Source organism: Dermacentor andersoni, chromosome 11 (genome assembly GCF_023375885.2).
Source record: "Dermacentor andersoni chromosome 11, qqDerAnde1_hic_scaffold, whole genome shotgun sequence".
Classification (NCBI taxonomy): domain Eukaryota; kingdom Metazoa; phylum Arthropoda; class Arachnida; order Ixodida; family Ixodidae; genus Dermacentor; species Dermacentor andersoni.
Window position 1 is genome coordinate 86045865 of NC_092824.1, and position 18329 is coordinate 86064193.

Below are 18329 nucleotides of genomic sequence, written 5' to 3' on the forward strand. Positions count from 1 at the left end.
ATTAATCTTTGACTTTGCCTCAGTAACAAACCCTCTTGCTTTTTTTCTTAGGGGCGACAGCTCTGCTCTGGACGTTCTGCACGGTAAAAATATGTCTGTCCGCACAGAAATGTTCTAATAAATGCAACACGTGTCAGTGCTTTCCGTCACCACTCGAGAGTGCCACCTCTTTCGAATGATGCATTACGTTGTGCATTATGTCGCATTACATTGTGCCTCGCCTGTCCCATCGGCATAAATTCAAACGCGAACAAGGAAAAAAATGGTCAGAACATCTGTTACGCTTTAATATATGAAGCCGCGACGTGCAATCGCTCCATAGAAAGTTTCTGACCATAGCGTACTATCTGAAGTACGTTTAGGCCACGAGTAAAAACACAGTCGAACCTGGAAAGGCAACAATACTCCTTAGTCTTTTCTATTTGTTCGCGCTTGAATGTGTGGTGACAGTTTATAACTACCCAAGGAGAAGAGCATCAAAAGTGACGTCGTATGTACCTTGAACGAAAAGATGCATGGTGAGATCACTCCGACTTCGACGTTGGCCTTCACTTGAACGTGATGCTGCGCGTCCTGGTTTTCGATGCGGTTTTCGCCGACGTACGTGTACAGTATCGTCTGCTGCGATGTCATGGGCGACGGTGCTGCGGGGACAAACGCAAATGGAACCCGGTTACGACAGTTGGTTTGGCAATCAACACTTCCCTTTCAGGGTTCGTTCACGCGCGGTACACCACTTGAGAAACGCGCCCCCTAAATGTGGCCGTTTCCGCTGGCCAATCAGTCTCGTGAATTATGCGGACGTACGCAGCGGCTATGGCAAAAAATAAAAAGAAAAAAAAACGAGTTTTATCCCTGGCCACCGCCTTTTGTTTACTTCTAAAAAAATAATTAAAACAATGACGCGGCAGTTCGTAGATCTTCAAATGTATAAGAGCAATTGGCGCGTTGATTTTCGAGACATGAAGACTGCGACGCGTTTTGCAAGTGGTGTGTTCTATGAGCGTTGCTTGCATCAAGTGTTTGTAACCAGTGAACTTGGGTTTTAAGTTTGCCATTGTTTCACACAAGAACAGTATTACGCTGCTCTGTTCAATAACCTTCAATCACGGGTTTTTGCGATACCTGATTGTGAGAACTGGTACGTTTGCTTTGCGGCGTTGTTGGGGTTATACAATCTTCTCGTTCATTAAGGCTTTTCAGTTGCGGTAAGCGATGAAGGAGTCCTGTAAGGGTCTCTAAACAGCTTCCGCCTTAAAACTGTGCGTTAAGACAATTCCGACCTCATAGGAACATATGAACATATGTTGTACGCGGCCCAGAACCAATTCAATCGAGCGGTGACGAGAACTACAGCCGGATATATAAATGTGATTCTCATACTGGCTTAAGGGCTACAGTTCATCTCGTATGTCTAATTCCGTTCTCGGTCGGACATTGCGAATCGCGCCAGCAAAGTGAACACTTCAAACACTTCTCGGCCAAATCTAAACCTCCGGTCAGAAAAGGAAATGTGTATATCTCCCAATTAGTGTAACGCAGATTGTACAGTAAAGTCAGTAAAGGAATACTCACATCTGCAATCTCTAGAGATGCCATCCTGACGCAATGGCCCTGCGAGAAACCAAGCGAGAAGATCAGGACAAGTTCATGGTTTCAAGCGCGGAGGAAGAACAGCACTAAGCGGTATAGCGTCGGCACAACGCGATTCATGAAGCCAAACGATTCGGCGCGACACGTGATCATCGCATGGTATTCGTGTATCCCGCTCTGCAGCCATAGCCGCGGAAGTGCATGCAGCCGAACAAATGTGCGCTTTGATTAAAAATTACCGGGGACCAAACATTCTCTACCAGTACACTGAATCTCGCAGGTTTCGCCGACTTTCCCAGGGGAAAAGCGAAGGGAACGGCTTCACGGAGAGTTGGCTGGCCAAGGCTAGCTGCATTGACATAATGCTCCCTCCTATTTTATTTATTTAAATTAAATTATGGGGGTTTTGCGTGCCAAAACCACTGATCATGAGGCACGCCGTAGTGAGGGACTCCGGAAATTTGGACCACCTGGGGTTCTTTAACGCGCACCTAAATCTAAGTGCACGGGTGTTTCCGCATTTCGACCCCGTCGAAATGCGGCCGCCGTGGCCGGGATTCGATCCCGCGACCTCGTGCTTCGAGGCCCAACACCACAGCCACTAAGCAACCACGGCGGGTTATTTTATTTATTTGCTCCATGGTCTCGAGACGCCAAGAAATAGGTTTCCGGTCGGTGACTGACCGCGACAGAGTAACAAGCAAAGCTATTGTGACTACTGAAAAACGTAAAAAAAAGAGAAAGGAAAAGAAAAGGCGGCCTGAATTTTGTGTCAGGATACGGAGACGAGATAAACCACGGGGCTTTAAAGCGAGCAGCTGTTCGGAGAGTCTTGAATGACGCAATACAATGTCTGTCGTTACATCTGATTTACGCGGGCCTGCGTGCAAGCTAAACTGCGCGCGTGTTTGCAGACGTTCGGTTCGCTCTCACCTCGAGCGCCCCGTCCCATGTGCGTCTGAGAAAACACGAAACTTGAGATGACGGAAAGCGCAGTCTCCTGGTTTTCCAGAGATAGGCGGTTTCTCGGAGAAGTGCCCCGCGTTTCTTAACTCTAGGAAACCAGAAGAGAGAGCGATGCAGGAATATGGAGGCAGGTCAACAGATGAGTGACCAGGGAGGAAAAAAAACGAAAAGAAAACGCAAACATGAAGCGGCGCGCAAGATTAACGAAAACGAACGAGAGAGAGATAGAGAGATGGGGAGGGGGGAGCGAAGCTGGATGAAAGGTGACAAGAATGTCAAGTGGACGTAAAAGTAGGCATGCTATAGGATGCGGGCATTTGAGACGCGTCACCGCCGACACGAGAGGCGAGCACGCTACGCGAACCGTCACCAGATAGCGATTATCTGCACAGGCAGCAGCTGTCATATGCGCGTGCTGCAAAAGCCGCTGCTGCAATGAGTCCACTGACGTTGCCGGAGAGGTGAAGAAAGATGCCGAGAAAGGAAAGAAAAAGAAAAGAGCGATTCGAGGAAAAGGTCTAGACAGAGCGAGAGATAGACACAGGCACAAGGAAGCCACAAGAAACTGCGAAAACTTGAGATAAAGAAGAAAAAAAGGAAGACCGCGGAGTAGGGAAGAGTGGTCCCCTCTTCAGATTCAAGGCGCGCGCACTCGAAATTATTCACGCTGGCCGCACGTGATTCTGTCGGCTCCTTTTGCTTTTCTCGGATATCTCTTCGAGAGGCACACGATTCGTGAGCTGAATTTGCTAGTATAAAAAAAAAAAAGAATAAGAATGCATGTATGCCGACGAGAGGAAAGCGCTTGTCATGCGATGAGATTTTGAGAGGCCGCTGACGCCATCCGGTCGGTGGGCTAAAGGTCCAAGCGTGACTTTCCTATCGTCCCACACGAAAAGGGGTGATCAAGAATAGCAAGTGCCTGCTATTGGATGGCCCCGCTGCCTAAGACGGAAAGACCAAGGCCACTAAGGCAAGCGCTACCGGGACCTGTCGAAAGCCAAGCTCTTCGCGAAATTCACCTGCCCCTGGATGCACTAAGAAGCTCGATTACGCCAATCGCCAAGTAGTCTGACATTAATCGCCAAGTAGCCTGACATTATTAGGCTCACCTGACCCGCGACCTAACCCGCAGCCTTTCTATGCCTTAATTAATCAGTCGATAGCGTCAACAATACCGCAAATAAATTATCTATTCATTCAGTTATACAGGCCGAAGCTTGAGCATTCAAAACAAAGACGATGGTCGTCATCGCTCCGTAACTATACCATCTCTCAGCGCATTCTTTGAAGCCTCACCTGCTCCCTCCAGTGTGATGTATCAGGCTGGAGCTCTTCATGAACAATGAATAAATAGGCGATTAATTCCTTGCTCTGTTAAAGCAATGTTGTGGGCCGATTATCTTCAGAGTCCAGAATCTCAATTTGCTAACAGTTACTCCAAACGCACCTGTTAAAATAGTGCTCAAACCCCTGACAGCCACTGGCGCGGTGACATAGTTTCCTTTCTAACTTTTGATACATACTTAGAGCCTTGACAGTCGGCTTTGAAATTCCCGAGAGTGCCGATGCAACGCAGGTATATCGTGTCCTATCTATATCTAACGAGGTTGCGCCACTTTTGATTGTCCATCCCTGGCAATACCACATGGTGTCAAAATGTGCCAGTGTGTTGTCGAATCCTCCCAGCGCTTTTGCGAGTTTATATGAAGTGGCTTCTGGACGACATGGATAGAACACGGTTTCCACGAGCACGCGTAGAATGGTCAGTCTTCCTGAGAGAACCGCGTATATAGTGCAATAAGAGGTGTCGCGCACTCTGCTGACATTTCTGCGAGAGACTGAATCGACCGTCACACGGTGACGCATCTTCCTGACGCTGCAAGACATACTCAGGCGGATCAATTGGGAGTGTCTAAAACATGACGGATGTGACGTGTTTCCAGCTCTGCAATTGATTTCGGAGCAAACAGTTTGCAAAATCATCGGCTCGAGATCTGTCTTTTTGTTGCTCCGAGGCAGCGGCCGCTAGGCGTTGGATTTGGAAACCACCTATTGCCCGCGGCATTTGTCAGGTTATCCCTGCCCGTTAGCAACAACACCAGCGACAACTATACGACCCCCGTATTCATCCTAATGTTTTCGCAACGGCTACAGCCGTCTTTACACTGCATTCGAACAGCATCCACTCGTTCAAAACGTGCATGGCGCTGCCGCAACGAACTCTGAAGTGACGTAACGGCGATGACAGGTTCTGCACGATCGCACCTTAGGAAACTGTCGCGAACATTACCAAGCGACGACCTTGCACCGTGTGCACGTTGCTATAGCGACCTAGGCAGACATAAATGCAGCATCACTAGACGGTTACCACGTAAACATTTTTTTTTTTTCACAATTCATTTCAATTTTTTTCTAGTGCAAGCTCTTTAATGCAGAGACCTTTTCTCTCCAATTTTCTCATCACTCTGTGGTAGCTTAGGTTAAGCTATTCTAACTTCTACTTACGCATTCTTCTTGCGTTACTGGTACATTAATTCTGCATTTTTAAGTACTTAGTTAAAACCTATTGGTTTTGTTTTCTCCTAGAGAACGAATTACGACATATGGCCAATAGTCGGTACGCACCGTAGGTGAGAATGATAATCCCACTTTCCGTTTCTCGTTTTCGATATTTTGCCAAAGGTAAACCTGCTTTTCCAAGACTGAACCGTCGGTTACTCATTCCTCGTGTCTTCAAAACACATACCTTGTTAACGCTTGCGGCATTTTTCTTTCTGTTGGCCCTGTACACCGTAGTGAGTTCGTGCTATCACCTCTGGACATCAGCAGTAACACCCCGCTTAGATTGTTTTCGAATGTTCCTCGAATTTCCGACGAGTCATCTAGGTTTTATTTTATCAACATCCAATCGGTTGTCGTCCGGTGCATGTCAGTTGGACGTCAGCCAAGGGTCCGTTATAGCAGCTCTCCATAAATTCATCATTGCGTCCGAATTTCCGACGAGTCATCTAGGTTTTATTTTATCAACATCCAATCGGTTGTCGTCCGGTGCATGTCAGTTGGACGTCAGCCAAGGGTCCGTTATAGCAGTGCTCCATAAATTCATCATTGCGTCCGAAAGGTCGCGCTGCTAAGAGCACCGATCATGGTGTACTTTTTTTTCTTTGACTATAGTAAACCATGGTGGAATACCACTCTCATTCTGTCACCCCATGTTTTGTCTTCGATTGTTGTTTGCTTTCGTATTCTTTTCCTGTTGTGGGCAGTTTTTATTGCGAAGCAATACTACTTTAGGTCGCACTTCAGCCCGTTCCGTGGCGAGGCGGTGGTAGGCACCATTGACCTTTAGCGTGACCTCGCTGCGTGACGTCACACCACGTGACCTAGAGTGACGTCACACCAGCTGTGTAAAAACGGGGCCCCATCTCACGCCGTCGTGAGGCGAGGCGGTAGCCACCAACGGCGGCTTAACTCCCGCTCCTCTCACCAGGGACGCGGCGCGGCGCCCGAGTCATCCTCGCGTGTCGCGACATCAGCAGCGGCCTCCTCGCAGCCGCCGACGTTCGGCGGGTGTCGAGCATCGAGAACGTCGTCATGCGCTACTTGGACCTCTCGTCCTTCAGCTCGATACGGGCGTTCGCCAACGGCGTGCTCAAGTCCGAGATGCACCTGGACGTGCTGGTGCTTAGATGATTCACTGTAAGCCGTAACACTAGCATAACCCAAGACTACCACCAACCATACTACCAGCTGATCCGAGAATAACACACTATTGCTTCGCAATCACCAGGCTTAACCAAGCTAAGCCACGGCCATTTTTTTTTACCTCCTTCATGGTCAATCAAACTCGTGGGTATAAGTCATGCTTTAAAATCAAATCAACAACACTGGGCGGTTAGTGTCATGGGGCGCCGGAGAACCGAATACGTCGGGCGTAAGGCGGCTCTGTCCGAGCCAGTATCGCGGAAGCAAGTCGACGCACTGGTGCGACACTGGTAGTGCGCTTCGCCACGTAGTCCTACGCGGGTCGGTCAAACAGAGTCCCAGATCAAGCAAAATTTTTTAAAAAAAGTTGTATATGGTTAGTTTTTGACATGGAGAGTAAATTTCTACAAAAACACTCACGGCTGTGTTCCATTGTATGTCGTCTAAGTAGGAGATTAATTATTATTATAATTAATTAGTAAGTGGATCGCTGAACTATGCACAACTGAAAAAAGCGGCACTAAAAGCGGTACTATACGTGCTATGCGTCAAGTTTTCGCGCTGAAGTTCGCATTTTTAGGCATCAAACTCCGCGTGGAATAATTGACACATTACAGGGATAAACGTAACGAAGGCGTGTTGTTGAGCTGTGTTGTAAGGACATCGCGCAGCACATTCTCTAGCTTAATATTTTACGTAGGCAGTATACCAAGTAATGCGTTACAAACTTTTACCTAAACAGCATTCTAAGAAACATATTGCGACAGATTCCTTTGTGGAGTAAGAAATGCGGTACAATCAAGCCCCGGGATAACCTGCACTTCCGCAGGAGGTGCGCGCATTCCCTTATCAGATTCGTCGCCTCTCGGCATTGTGCAAGCAAGTAGCACAATACATACTGCGCAATACGATTGCAGGCTATTGCGAAACACATTCACTTCCTGCTCATTCATCTCTTAGGACTTTCTGCTTAGGACTGTCGTTTTCTGCATTTTTTCATTGCATTTCATCGCTTAGGACTGTCGCTTTCTGCATTTTTTCATCATTGCATTTCATCGCTTAGGACTTCTGCTCAGGACTGTCGCTTTCTGCATCTTTTTTTCTTTTAAATAAAGGTTTTGATATATATATATATATATCTTAGGACTGTAAACGGTGCGTACACCGTACACCGTTCTCACCACTAGCACCCACCGAATATATATTATTGCATCGTCGCCTCCCTTTTCGCACTTCCTATCCCTGTATGTCCCTAACCCTTTATCCATATGGAGAGTAGCAGGCCAGAGACAAGCTTCTCAGGCCGACCTCGTCACCTATCCTATCAATAAACTTTATTTTCCCCCCTCTCTCTCTTACCGTTATTGCGTAGTTTCGCAGGTCGTTACGGACGAAGCTCTCTCCGAAAAAAAGAAAAAAGAAAATGGGCAGTTCAAAGGAAACGGCGCAGTTCTATTTTCCTGTACGCGCAGAACGGGCCTGTCGTTCCATTTGCCGATTTTCCCGCGGCAACCCGTTACCGTTCATTGAGATGACAGGCCACGGTCACTCTACGGCGTGACCCGGCTTGTATGACCGCAATTGACAACAACATCGCTGCCCGTTATCCTCTCTTCTCGAACGTCCCATCTCTGCGCACATCGCCGTCGCATATATCCGCCCGTTCGTGCCGTGTTTACCGCGGCGTCCAGCGAGTCCACGTGCTCCATCCCGTCGAACCGACGGCGGGGGGTGGGGGGGGGGGGTGGAGACCGTTCAACCCGAGTGCGCCCATTGAGGCGGTTTCGGTTTTTCCCAGAAGGCCACACGAGAAGCACGCCGGGGGAGAGGGGGCGAGGCGCACACAGCCTTGAAGCGCGCGGGAACGTCTATTAACGGCCGGCAAGGGCGGCGATCGGCGTATCAATATCTCGTTCGCGCCGCTCCCGCTGACAAGGTCGTCTTCGTCGACGATGCGAGCCAATCTCAAAGTCAAATGCCCTCTCTGCGCGACGAGCGTCAGCGGTGCTGCAGGCGCGCTGCGATTTGAGAGACTCCGATCGACTGGCATGTTTCGCGTGCGTCTCTCGACATCACCCACCTATGTAACAACTCTCCGAAATGAAAAACAAAAAAAAGAACATAATGGTGATAAAATAACCTTCCTAGCGAATAGTAAGAGGGGGGGAGGCGTGATGACGTGACAGCTCAGCGTGATGACGACAGCGCGTCGAGACAGAATGACGAAAAAGCGCGCAGTAAGACGAGTGCGTTTCGGTCCTGAGAGTCGCGAAATCCGGCAATAACATCCGGCCGTGGAGACCCTGACATATTTTTTTGGCGGGGGTCAGCGATCGCAGGCACCGCCCACATTCCTATGACGTAAACGTCCATGTCGAAAAATTACGTATATCCCAACTCTCTTATGCGATATTTCCATACGGCATATGGAAAGATACAAGTTTTTAAATGGGATCCGGTATGTCTCATGTGGGATTATTATATTCGGGGGTTATGAGACATGTTTTTTTTTTTTTAATAGGCATATCAGCTCTCACAAGCGGCAAGGAAAGTAGCTTTTTCTTAACTCATGGTGACCGGTTTGCTTTCTTTCTGGCTTCTTTCGTTTTTGTTTTTCTTCATTTACCGCCGTTCTAATAGACTTTCATGGAAACATATGTCTGTCATACAATGCGCATAAAGTTACCCGGAAGGCTTTCAAGTATCGCAAATGCAGTACGTATTCTGGTGTGTGTGCGTGTATTCCTTTTGCTTTTTTAATTACATTACATTGGAATTCGTAGCACGAAATTTCATTACCACTACAACTACGATGACACTTAGTGTGAAGGTGTCCGTCCACCGAGCGAGTATACACCGTCATTCTTTTGTTCTTCGTTTGAGACAAACTGAAGTGCAATCTTCCAGACACGAAGACCACGGGGCATTTCGCCAAATGCATTATTAAACAGTTCCTCTTTTTTTTCTTTCTTTTTTTTTTCTTGAGACACTAACGGTACAAGTAGCCTGATATTCTAGACGTCTGTTCCAATTGCGAGAGAAAATTACTTCCTCTCCCGAATGCGGAAGCCGTAACAGCAAATGATTCATAGAACGTCGCTACAACGAACAATGCCAAATTTCAATGCTGTCATCACCTTATTACCCATTGCCGGGCGATAATCAACCACCGTCGTCGCGTCATTTACAGCAGGACCACGTCATCCCAATTTCTCTCGCAACTCTTCGCTCGTCGACAAAGCCTAAACGAGACGTTCGTTTTATTTATCAGGCGCTTCATTTCCTGACAGTTCGTGTCGGGAGATGTATCGAACCCTGCTTTAAAGGAGACATTAAAAGCAGGCACTAATTGAGTGCATTCTGATAAAAAAAAAGTATTATTCCAAAACTCTACTTAACTGTAACACGTTGATTACGAGAAGAGCAAAATGAAGTCGCAAAATTTCATTTCCTGAACTTCGCGCCAAAACCACTGCGCCGTCACGTCAGTGTGACGTCGCTGATTTCGAAGGATTCCCGCTTATTCCCGTGGCGCCGGTCAACGTTCCGGAAATTTGCCAAGTTTAGTCTTAGGCTCCTTTAGAATACAATCCGTGGTTCATTCTTTTTTATTCATAAAAAAGAACAATTATCTAGTCCCGAGCAGACCCATTAAAAATTCATAACGTCACGGCGTTCTAGTGCGCCAACTTCAAGGTGGCGTCGCCACAGTTCCTTCCTTCCTTCCTTTTTTTTTTTTTTTTTTTTTTGCTTACGTGTTTTCTGGCTTATGAAACCTTGTGTCACGGTATAAACGGCTCTTTATTGCCATTATTAAAGAAGATTACATTCCTAATGCAGCTAAATCTGATCTTTCGCTTTAGAGTATCTTTTTTTAAGAATGATAAACATGACTTGTCAAACGTGCTCTCAAGGTCAGGCGTCGGGCAAATACAGGAAGTTCCGAGTTAGAACGGAATCCCGCCGCAGCATCTCTGACTGTTTCTATAACAGCGCCGAGGCTTAACGCGTAGCACGTGGCATAACTTAACATCACACGCGAGTCGCTGGCCCTGCAGAGCTCGCCTGTTGCTCCAAACTCGGTTGCGCGGCTGTTCTCTTTTAACAAGCTGCGACGACGCAGGAGAATGACTTGCGCGACTGCGTGCTCGTAACAATCGGTTCGCGTTACGCGCCAGCGCTGCGCCGAGTCTGAGAGACAAAGCAAATGTAGATGCGGGTTTTTCCGTGTCGAAGCAATCACACGAGCTCTGAACAGATGGCTGTGATTCTAGGCGTTCTTTTTTTCCCGGCAGGAGGCTGCACTGTGTAACGCATACGCGTTGAAATCGCCAAAACTGCGCTTCTCTCTCTCTGACATTTGACTGCGCTAAGTAGTGGTGATCGAGCCCGGTAATCGCTACATCCACGTAACATCACAGTTCCTTGTGGCATCACGGCCCGTTTGTAATATCAGGGTTATGTGTAACATCAAGGCTGCTTATAACATGACGACTCCACGTAAAGTCACGCTCCTAGCCTAGGAAACGTAAATAACGCTTAGGACGAATTTGCCCGTCGGCAGGGGTACAGAGTGAGAAGGGTGCACAGTAGAGTTCAAGTGAAGACGAAACTTGAGCATTGCTACAAACACTCATTTAGCTGAATGAGAGGGCCAGGTACATCGCAATGGAACTCCTTAGGGAAATCACTGACTCGGGACTGACGAATATGTGCCTTTCTTTGGTCTCTTTTACTCTCCTGCAGTTAGGCGCAACAGTGCCCATTTCTTCAATGTCAGTAATAGGAATGCACATTTTCAAAAGATAGTTTTCTTGCTATCTGTTCTCAATGGAGTTCCTGGCTTAGCTTCCTCCTTCTTCACTCACCCCGTACTCTCTCTCACATATACTGATTAATACACGGTTATTCATCGCGCCATATACTGCGCAGGAACATTCATACCGCTGCTCTACTGATTTAAGTTTACTTATATGCCGAATCAATACATATGCTATATCATTGATGCCGTTTAGCGGATAGTTGCGGATTAATTTGTACCAGCGTGGTTCTTTAACGTTTACCGACATTAAAGGAAACATGTGTCTCTGCTGTTTATTTTTTTATGTATATACGAATGTGCGCGCTATGGGACCAGAAATAAAAGTGAACAAGCTCCAGTTTTTCTTCATGTGGAATGTGGTGGTGGTGGGTTGTAGCAACAGGCGGGTTTTAGTCTGGCGATCGAGGCCGGCAATTGCTGCGCCCGAGCATCTCTTATAATATCACTGCGGCGTTCCACCACGTGTCCATCATACCAGTCTCTTATGAATGCGATAAGGAGACGTGAAGTTTCTTTGCGGGCTATAGCTGATCCTTCGGGGAACACAAGGTGTTGTAGGCACGCATGCGGAAGGTCTTTTTATTTTTTGCAGATTCTCCAGGAGAGCATGTGGAATGGTGTATGGGTTTCGTAGAGTTAATGTAAAGGGAGGTGGTCGCATTTAGACGTGAAAGTGTACGTCTTTACAAAAGCTATAGCTGCGTTCAGAGCGCAGCGCGTACGTGTCTCTCTGCACCAGCTCCATACGCGTTCTTTGCATCAAAGTGTCTTTTGCACTGAAGTTTCTCACACACATCCCCGTTAGCTGACGAGTGGAAATGTGCGGAGATGCTCGCAACAGACGCCTAACGGGCCGCACGCTTGCCCGCGCCGACGTAGATATCTACACGAAGCGCCATCATTTGCATACGACGATCTGCTCGAGTAGGCACGAAGGCCGGCGGTAGGACGCAAACACTGTCTCCGAACGCGGGCGCACCGCCGAGAAGGGAGCCGCCGCTGATAAGGGCACGCGACAAATCCAATCGAAGAGGTTCTCGTCCCCCCCCCCCCCCTTTTTTTTTTCTCTCTTGTCGTCATTGTCCACCGCCGTCAACGAAGTGCCGATTCCTTCACACAGGCCGCCCTGCGCGACGCTAACGTCGGCAAACGACAAGTGGACGCGGCGCGCGCGCCCCCGACAATCGTCGAGACCCCTTATCTCCATCAAACGGTCACCGGCCGAACCACGCTCCCGAAAGGAGCGGCATCGCTATGCAGCGACGTTCTCTGGCAGCGGTTGCCAAATCGTCGCGTCTCGACAGACGACAACAGTTCACAGTCAAGTGGCAGGACGAAGACGCCGCGTGCGCGTGAACCGTATACGCGTGCAAGTTGGGAGAGGGAAAGCGCCTGAAAGTGGCCGAACTTGCATGCTGTGTGTGCTCGACTCGGAAATGAGGTCACGAATACCGTATCTTAACGCCCCCCCCCCCCCCCCCGCCCATTTCACTATAATATGAGCTCGCTACAGTGCACGGCGTTCTCAGTAAGGGCGGAGTCCTATATGGTGCTGTGCACTAGGTCTCGGGTTCGATTCCCCGCCGCTCTGGCTGCATCCCGATGGGGGCACGATACCAGAATGTTCTTGCGCCCATCTTTCTGTGCCCATTAACCGCCCCCTCCCCCTTTTTTGCAAAATAAATAAAGTAAAAACAAGAAATACGCCCGGAGCCCACCACGGCGTCCCTCACAACTGCTGGGTTGCTTTGGGACGTTATAACACCGTTTTTGGAATGTTACATTTTTATCCTTGCGATGAAGATAAACCTGTTCTATTTCGTCAGTCAATCAATCAAATCATTCAAAGCTACGATCTGGGGCAGAAATACCACGCTTTGTGAACGAAGGGAGTGCTATCTTTAGAACTATCTCCTGGAGTAAGCATTCATCCCACGAGAACACCCGTAGGAAAGTTGGGGAGTACCCGTGCTCCTCGTCGGGGCTAGTTCACTCCCGTTGTGCCCAATCGGATTGAACGTTCTCTAATGGGGAGTGATATACACTCTTAAAAAAGTTTGCACGCTTTGGAGCTTATCTTGTCCCACAACAATAATCGTCATGTGCATTGCTTGCATTTCTTTATTTGAAAACTCAGCGCTGGCTACTTTCCTGTCGAGAATGATATATCACGCTGATAACGCCCAAGCCGTTCGTGACTTGGAAGTACCGGGCTCGCAGAGTTAAAGAAAGGAAATGTGGGAAAGATGACAATTATTGTTGAGGGACAAGATACGACCCAAAGGGTGTAAACTTCTTTTAAGAGTAACTTTCGAGTATGGAGTTGAACGTGGTGTTACTCCCTCAAGAGGTGTTGCGGCGAGTCCCTTTGTTACAGTGCAGAAATAATGAGACGTGATCCAGGCTTTGAGGCTACGCTAGTGTTGCTACGGGTCATAAAAAATAGCAATAGATTTTCGCTTGAACATTCTGTAGAAATCAGGACACTTGGCTGGAGAATGAAGTTTTTGCTCTCGCCGAAGCAGTGCTTATTGTCAGTTCCACAATGTGTCGTCTGTGAAACAGTAACACGATACAATCAATGACCTGCGTGCTTTGAAAAATCGCATGGAACACAGGGAATCTGGAACAGCGCTACTTTTAAAAAAGACGCCTTGTTGGAACCTTCAAACCAGCTTTGGCAGGTTGTCAGAGGAAGCTCGTACCTGAACCTTGAAGCGTAAAGTGTGCCTTAAACTATGCTGAAGCCCCCCCCCCCCCCCCCCCCTAAAAAAAAGCACACATCGTTCGTTGTTCGTACGCAGCAAAAGTCGATCACGTTTTAGTAGTTATCTACAGAAGAAAGTTGCATCGCTATTGGTTTTCTGGAACACGCCAAATATCTGTAAATTCTGAAGCTTTATCCCTGAATCACTCAGAATTTGAAAAACTCAGTAGCTGTGGAAACACTGGGCTACGCTCGATACTGTGCTGAATACTAAGCACAAGATGCTCTACGACGCAGAGGAACGCGCGGCGTATTGGTTCATGTTCACTGAACGATCACGTTCCTGATTGGCTGACGCTAGCTGCAGATTCCACTCCAGGGCCATATTACTGTACAAAGGAGTCTACCGACTGTTTCACTCTTTCCTCTTCCGAACGGAGTCTGCTGTCACTTTGACTCCTCATTTTATAAGGGAGCTGTATAGGGGAGCTACACAATGGTTTGCATGCGGCAGCAACGTGTGGCGACGTGGTCGGTATACAGAAAAGGTACAGTCAACCACAAAAGTTTACGGACCATGGAGTCTCAGAAAGCGTTCAATTTCTGAGCGGCCTGTAACAGTAGTCAGTAAAACCGAACATCACAATGTTGTTCACATATATTAGCAGAGGGTGTAAATGCGAATACTAGGCTACGCTGTGAGGCAGCGCAGATATTCAGCTTTTTCTCAGATCTCGTGCTCCGTAAAATTTTCAGGTTGACTGTACATGCCCATTGTGCAGGGCGAAGCCAGCGCAGTAGAGCCGGCACAGCATACAGGAATATGCATCGCGTATAGCAGAGTACAAAATTACAAAGCTCGGATATAGCGGATGAATTGCACCACAATGCAGTGAAGCATTTGCAAATTCTTATGTGGATATCCGGCAGTGCCAAAACAGACACCTATGACTTCCCAAACATGTGAGAACTCTCATACACAACTACGATGTTTCCAATTCATAATCTACTCGGATTTGTACGGATCTGCGAAGGCTTCTTTTTCTTCTTCTTTATGGAGTGTTTGTTCAGCAGCTTGAAAGGTGCTGCTTAGGTGAAATCGTCTAGTATCGCGACGGGACTGTTTTTAGACGTCATAACAGGTACGCTTTGTAGGCACACTTTGCAGGCAAGCATGCGCCGTGTAATTTGTGTCGGACTTTTGAATAATGTTTTTTTTTTATTTATGTCTATGTTCTTGCCGGCGCAAGAAGTTGACGTTGCTTTTTGGAGTACTAACATCTTCTACAGACAACCTCGAAAATAGTTAGAGAATGTGAAGTGATGTATAAAGATAAGAAAACCCAAAGGCGCTTCTGTCTTGCGAAGACAACACTTCGAGTTAAGTCAGAACAGTGTCCTCGCGTAGTGGCATCTAAAAGCATGCTTGTAAGCTGCACAGCTTCAAGTGTGAAGTGGGCTTATCTGGGAAAATGTGTTACGAATAGCTGCTGACCTTTTCACACCTGTTCTACATTATGTACTTGCTTGTGAAGAGTGCGAGCTCTGATGCCCATATAAAATTGAATTGCGATTCAGCTTATCCAATTTTATTCGCTACGCGTACCAGCTAGCCTGCTAGTGAACGAGCGGATCGAAGTTCGTCTTGAACATGAGGAATGATTTTTTTTCTTTTTCTTCGACCATTATATCAGGCTCACAAAGCCGTTGACAGCGTTTTCCGTGCGCTAACACGATCGATACTAAATTGAGCAAATAGATAACTTATTGCGAAGTGCGAACACGAAGATAACACGGTAAAATACCTGAGTTTTTCGTTAATCCTTGATATTGCCCATCACAAACAGGCGTGCTTCAGAACTATTCAACCTAAAGTGGTGAATCAAAAGAACGGAACGAGCGTGGAGCTTTAAGAAGGGCATTTAAGTCACAGGAGCGCTCAGCCATGCCATCACAAGTTTTGATAAAATAAGTAGTTGAAACTCGAAACAGTAGACTTGGTGCAGACTTTGTGGCCTCTATTCGGTGTTATCAGTACTGCTGTGCCCTTGTAATTCTAAAATATTTATAATTTTTTACTCTGTACGAAGTTGCAAGCAACTCTTCTCGACCGCTTACCCTATTCCGTGGTGCCACAGTAACCTGTTAACCAGGAGACCACGAGCAAAAGGGACAATGATTCAATAGTTTTCCCAAATGCATTGACAGTTGGCAGGCAGCTTGAGGCAGCTTGAAACAGGGAAACGTTATAACATATTTTCTTTCTAGTGGGAGGGTATATAGCTTCCCGTCACAGAAAATCAGTTATCTCGTTTGCATTTTGGCGCTTTCTGCATAAGAAATGCTAAAGCGCTCGCCACATTCATATAGCTGTACGCCAGACAGTTGGCTGAAGTCTTCTCTGATTGCTAGATACGACTCAACAAAGAACTGTGAATGTCAGGCCACCATCTGCGCCTTCGGATCAAGCTAAATTTCTTGCAAAAGAGAGGATGAACTCGTTCAATTGCAAAGTCAAAAAAGAAACTATGGAAAGAGTGCACCGCTTTGAACCGTTTTGTGACATCGGAGCAAATGCTCGACCAGACACCCTCCGACGACCTTCCTCGCTTCCAGAGTAAAAACACTCTCCGAACGTGGACCACAGAAATTAACGAAAATCTACGCTGAACTCGTTGTACTCGTCTTTTGTTGTCCATGACTCGAGTCAGAAATTTTCGTTCACCAAGGTCTCAGATCAATTCTGCTGCAATTCAGACAACACTACCAAGTGTCTTCTTGGAAAAAGAAAATCATCCGTTCGAGAGCGGCACGAAGCTATAAAGGGAGTTTCTCAAAAAGAAAGCTTCGCAATTGAAAAAGAAAAGTAATTCATCCTGGCGCGGGAATCGAATCCAGGACCAACCAACGCCTTTCCGGGGCGGCGTTTTGCCATTCTACAGAACTAATTAGCCTTGTCACTAGTCTTCCGAGCCACAGGAACTGATCAAGAATCTACCTGGAATCTTGACCACGAGAAGAGCCGCAAATATTCCCTAAGTATACTTAACTGCTTAATGACCGCTTTCCCGGTCGTCCAGGCCTCACGATATCCGTTAAGCTTCGAGAACAAGAATTGTCGCCGAAGCGTCTGGGTACTCACCTGCGTAGCAGGTAGCCACTGCCCAGCAGGACAGTGCGAGGAGCCTGATCAGCATGGTGCTTCAAAGGTCCACTGAGCCCCAAGCACTCGACCCGCAGCCACTTATCCCTTGCCGCTATCGCACTCCGCAGGGCCCTCTCCGAGAGGAGGTGGGGGTGCGGCGTCGACTCGTGCGGCCGCTAGGCGCGAAGACGGCGCTCGGGTCGGCGTCGTCGACGGAGCTGCTGCTGGCTTGCGCAACGCGGCTTACTCGGGCATGTCCAAACAAGGATGCTCTCGATTCAATCACGGCCGCTGCAGTCGTCGAGCCGGCGGCTTTTAAAACGCGCCGAGGCAGACGGTCTAGGTGCGCGCGAAGGCCGCCATTGGCCAGTTGGGCCGATCACGTGGCCGCGGGACGTCCCCTCCTCGTTGGTCAGTGGCGTCGACGGAACCGTGCCCTCTTCTTGCCGCTTCCTCAAGACGACGCGATAGTGCAGCCGAAAGGCCCGCGCCCGGGCCTTCACCAACCCCAACACAGTGCAGGAACTCCAGAGAGTTCAGTAACCCAAAGTTTGCACGCGGCTTGACTCTGACTGTTATCGTCTCCGGTGCTCTCAACGCTCGGTCCTTGTCTTTAGTTGTTACGTAATAAGCTGGGCGGTAGCTGGAGGAGCGCCTGACACCAAATCTTCGCAGGAATTCGCGTTCCTGTACATGTGTGAATCCCTTTACAAAGTGAAACAACGTGTATAAACGTTTCTAGGGTGCTTGTCGCATGTCCCTTATCTCGTTGATACTTGAACAGAGCCAAGGTTGCTTCGAGTTTCCAAATAACAAGCGCTACCATGTCTTCCGTCTTTCTGGTTTCAGAAAAGGCGTCGCTCGAGAAGCGAATTTCAGGAAACGTGCGGGCTACGTATTCGGACGAGATGAAGAAACAAAGCTCAAGAATAGATAGTGAGCTATAGAAATGCGGTCTCGTCACAGAGTAGTACGGGTGCAAGAAAACGAGCAGTACGCTGCTGCCTAAAAGTTTCGAAACCCTTACGCAACGGCTAAGGCGTTCACGCCGATTATGTCTGCAAGCGAAACGATAAACGGGAACCGGGTCGTATACTCGGCTCCAAAAAGAGTAAACCTAACCTAAGCTAACCTAATATGCCACAAGTTGGTTCCGGATAAGCACCATGGCAATAACATAGTATTTTTTCGTTGTAATATTTCTATTGTACAGCGAATCCACGCGCCAACCAAAATTGTTAAATGTATAAAAATTTGCAAGTTGAGCTGTATCGTGTACTGGACATCACAGCAGTGCTGGCAGTGAGAAACAAGGGATCTCTTTGTCTTCATCAGGTACACTGGCATCGATCATTCTAGTTGCTTGCGGTTGTGTGTGCGAGTGTAGC

At 47.8% G+C, this 18329-nt stretch overlaps 1 protein-coding gene across 1 annotated transcript in view; it reads right to left on the reverse strand.

The window, feature by feature from the left end:
• The window catches only part of LOC126517999 (apolipophorins-like), a 76627-nt gene extending 59586 nt beyond the window's left edge, over positions 1 to 17041 (reverse strand). The window contains exons 1-3 of the mRNA XM_050167839.3: positions 16939 to 17041; positions 1576 to 1614; positions 499 to 644 (exon numbers count right to left, since the gene is read on the reverse strand). Coding sequence (XP_050023796.1) covers positions 499 to 644; positions 1576 to 1614; positions 16939 to 16993 — 240 coding nt within the window. The 5' untranslated portion in view covers positions 16994 to 17041. The remainder of the gene's footprint in view (positions 1 to 498; positions 645 to 1575; positions 1615 to 16938) is intronic.
• Between the last annotated feature and the right edge of the window lie 1288 nt (positions 17042 to 18329).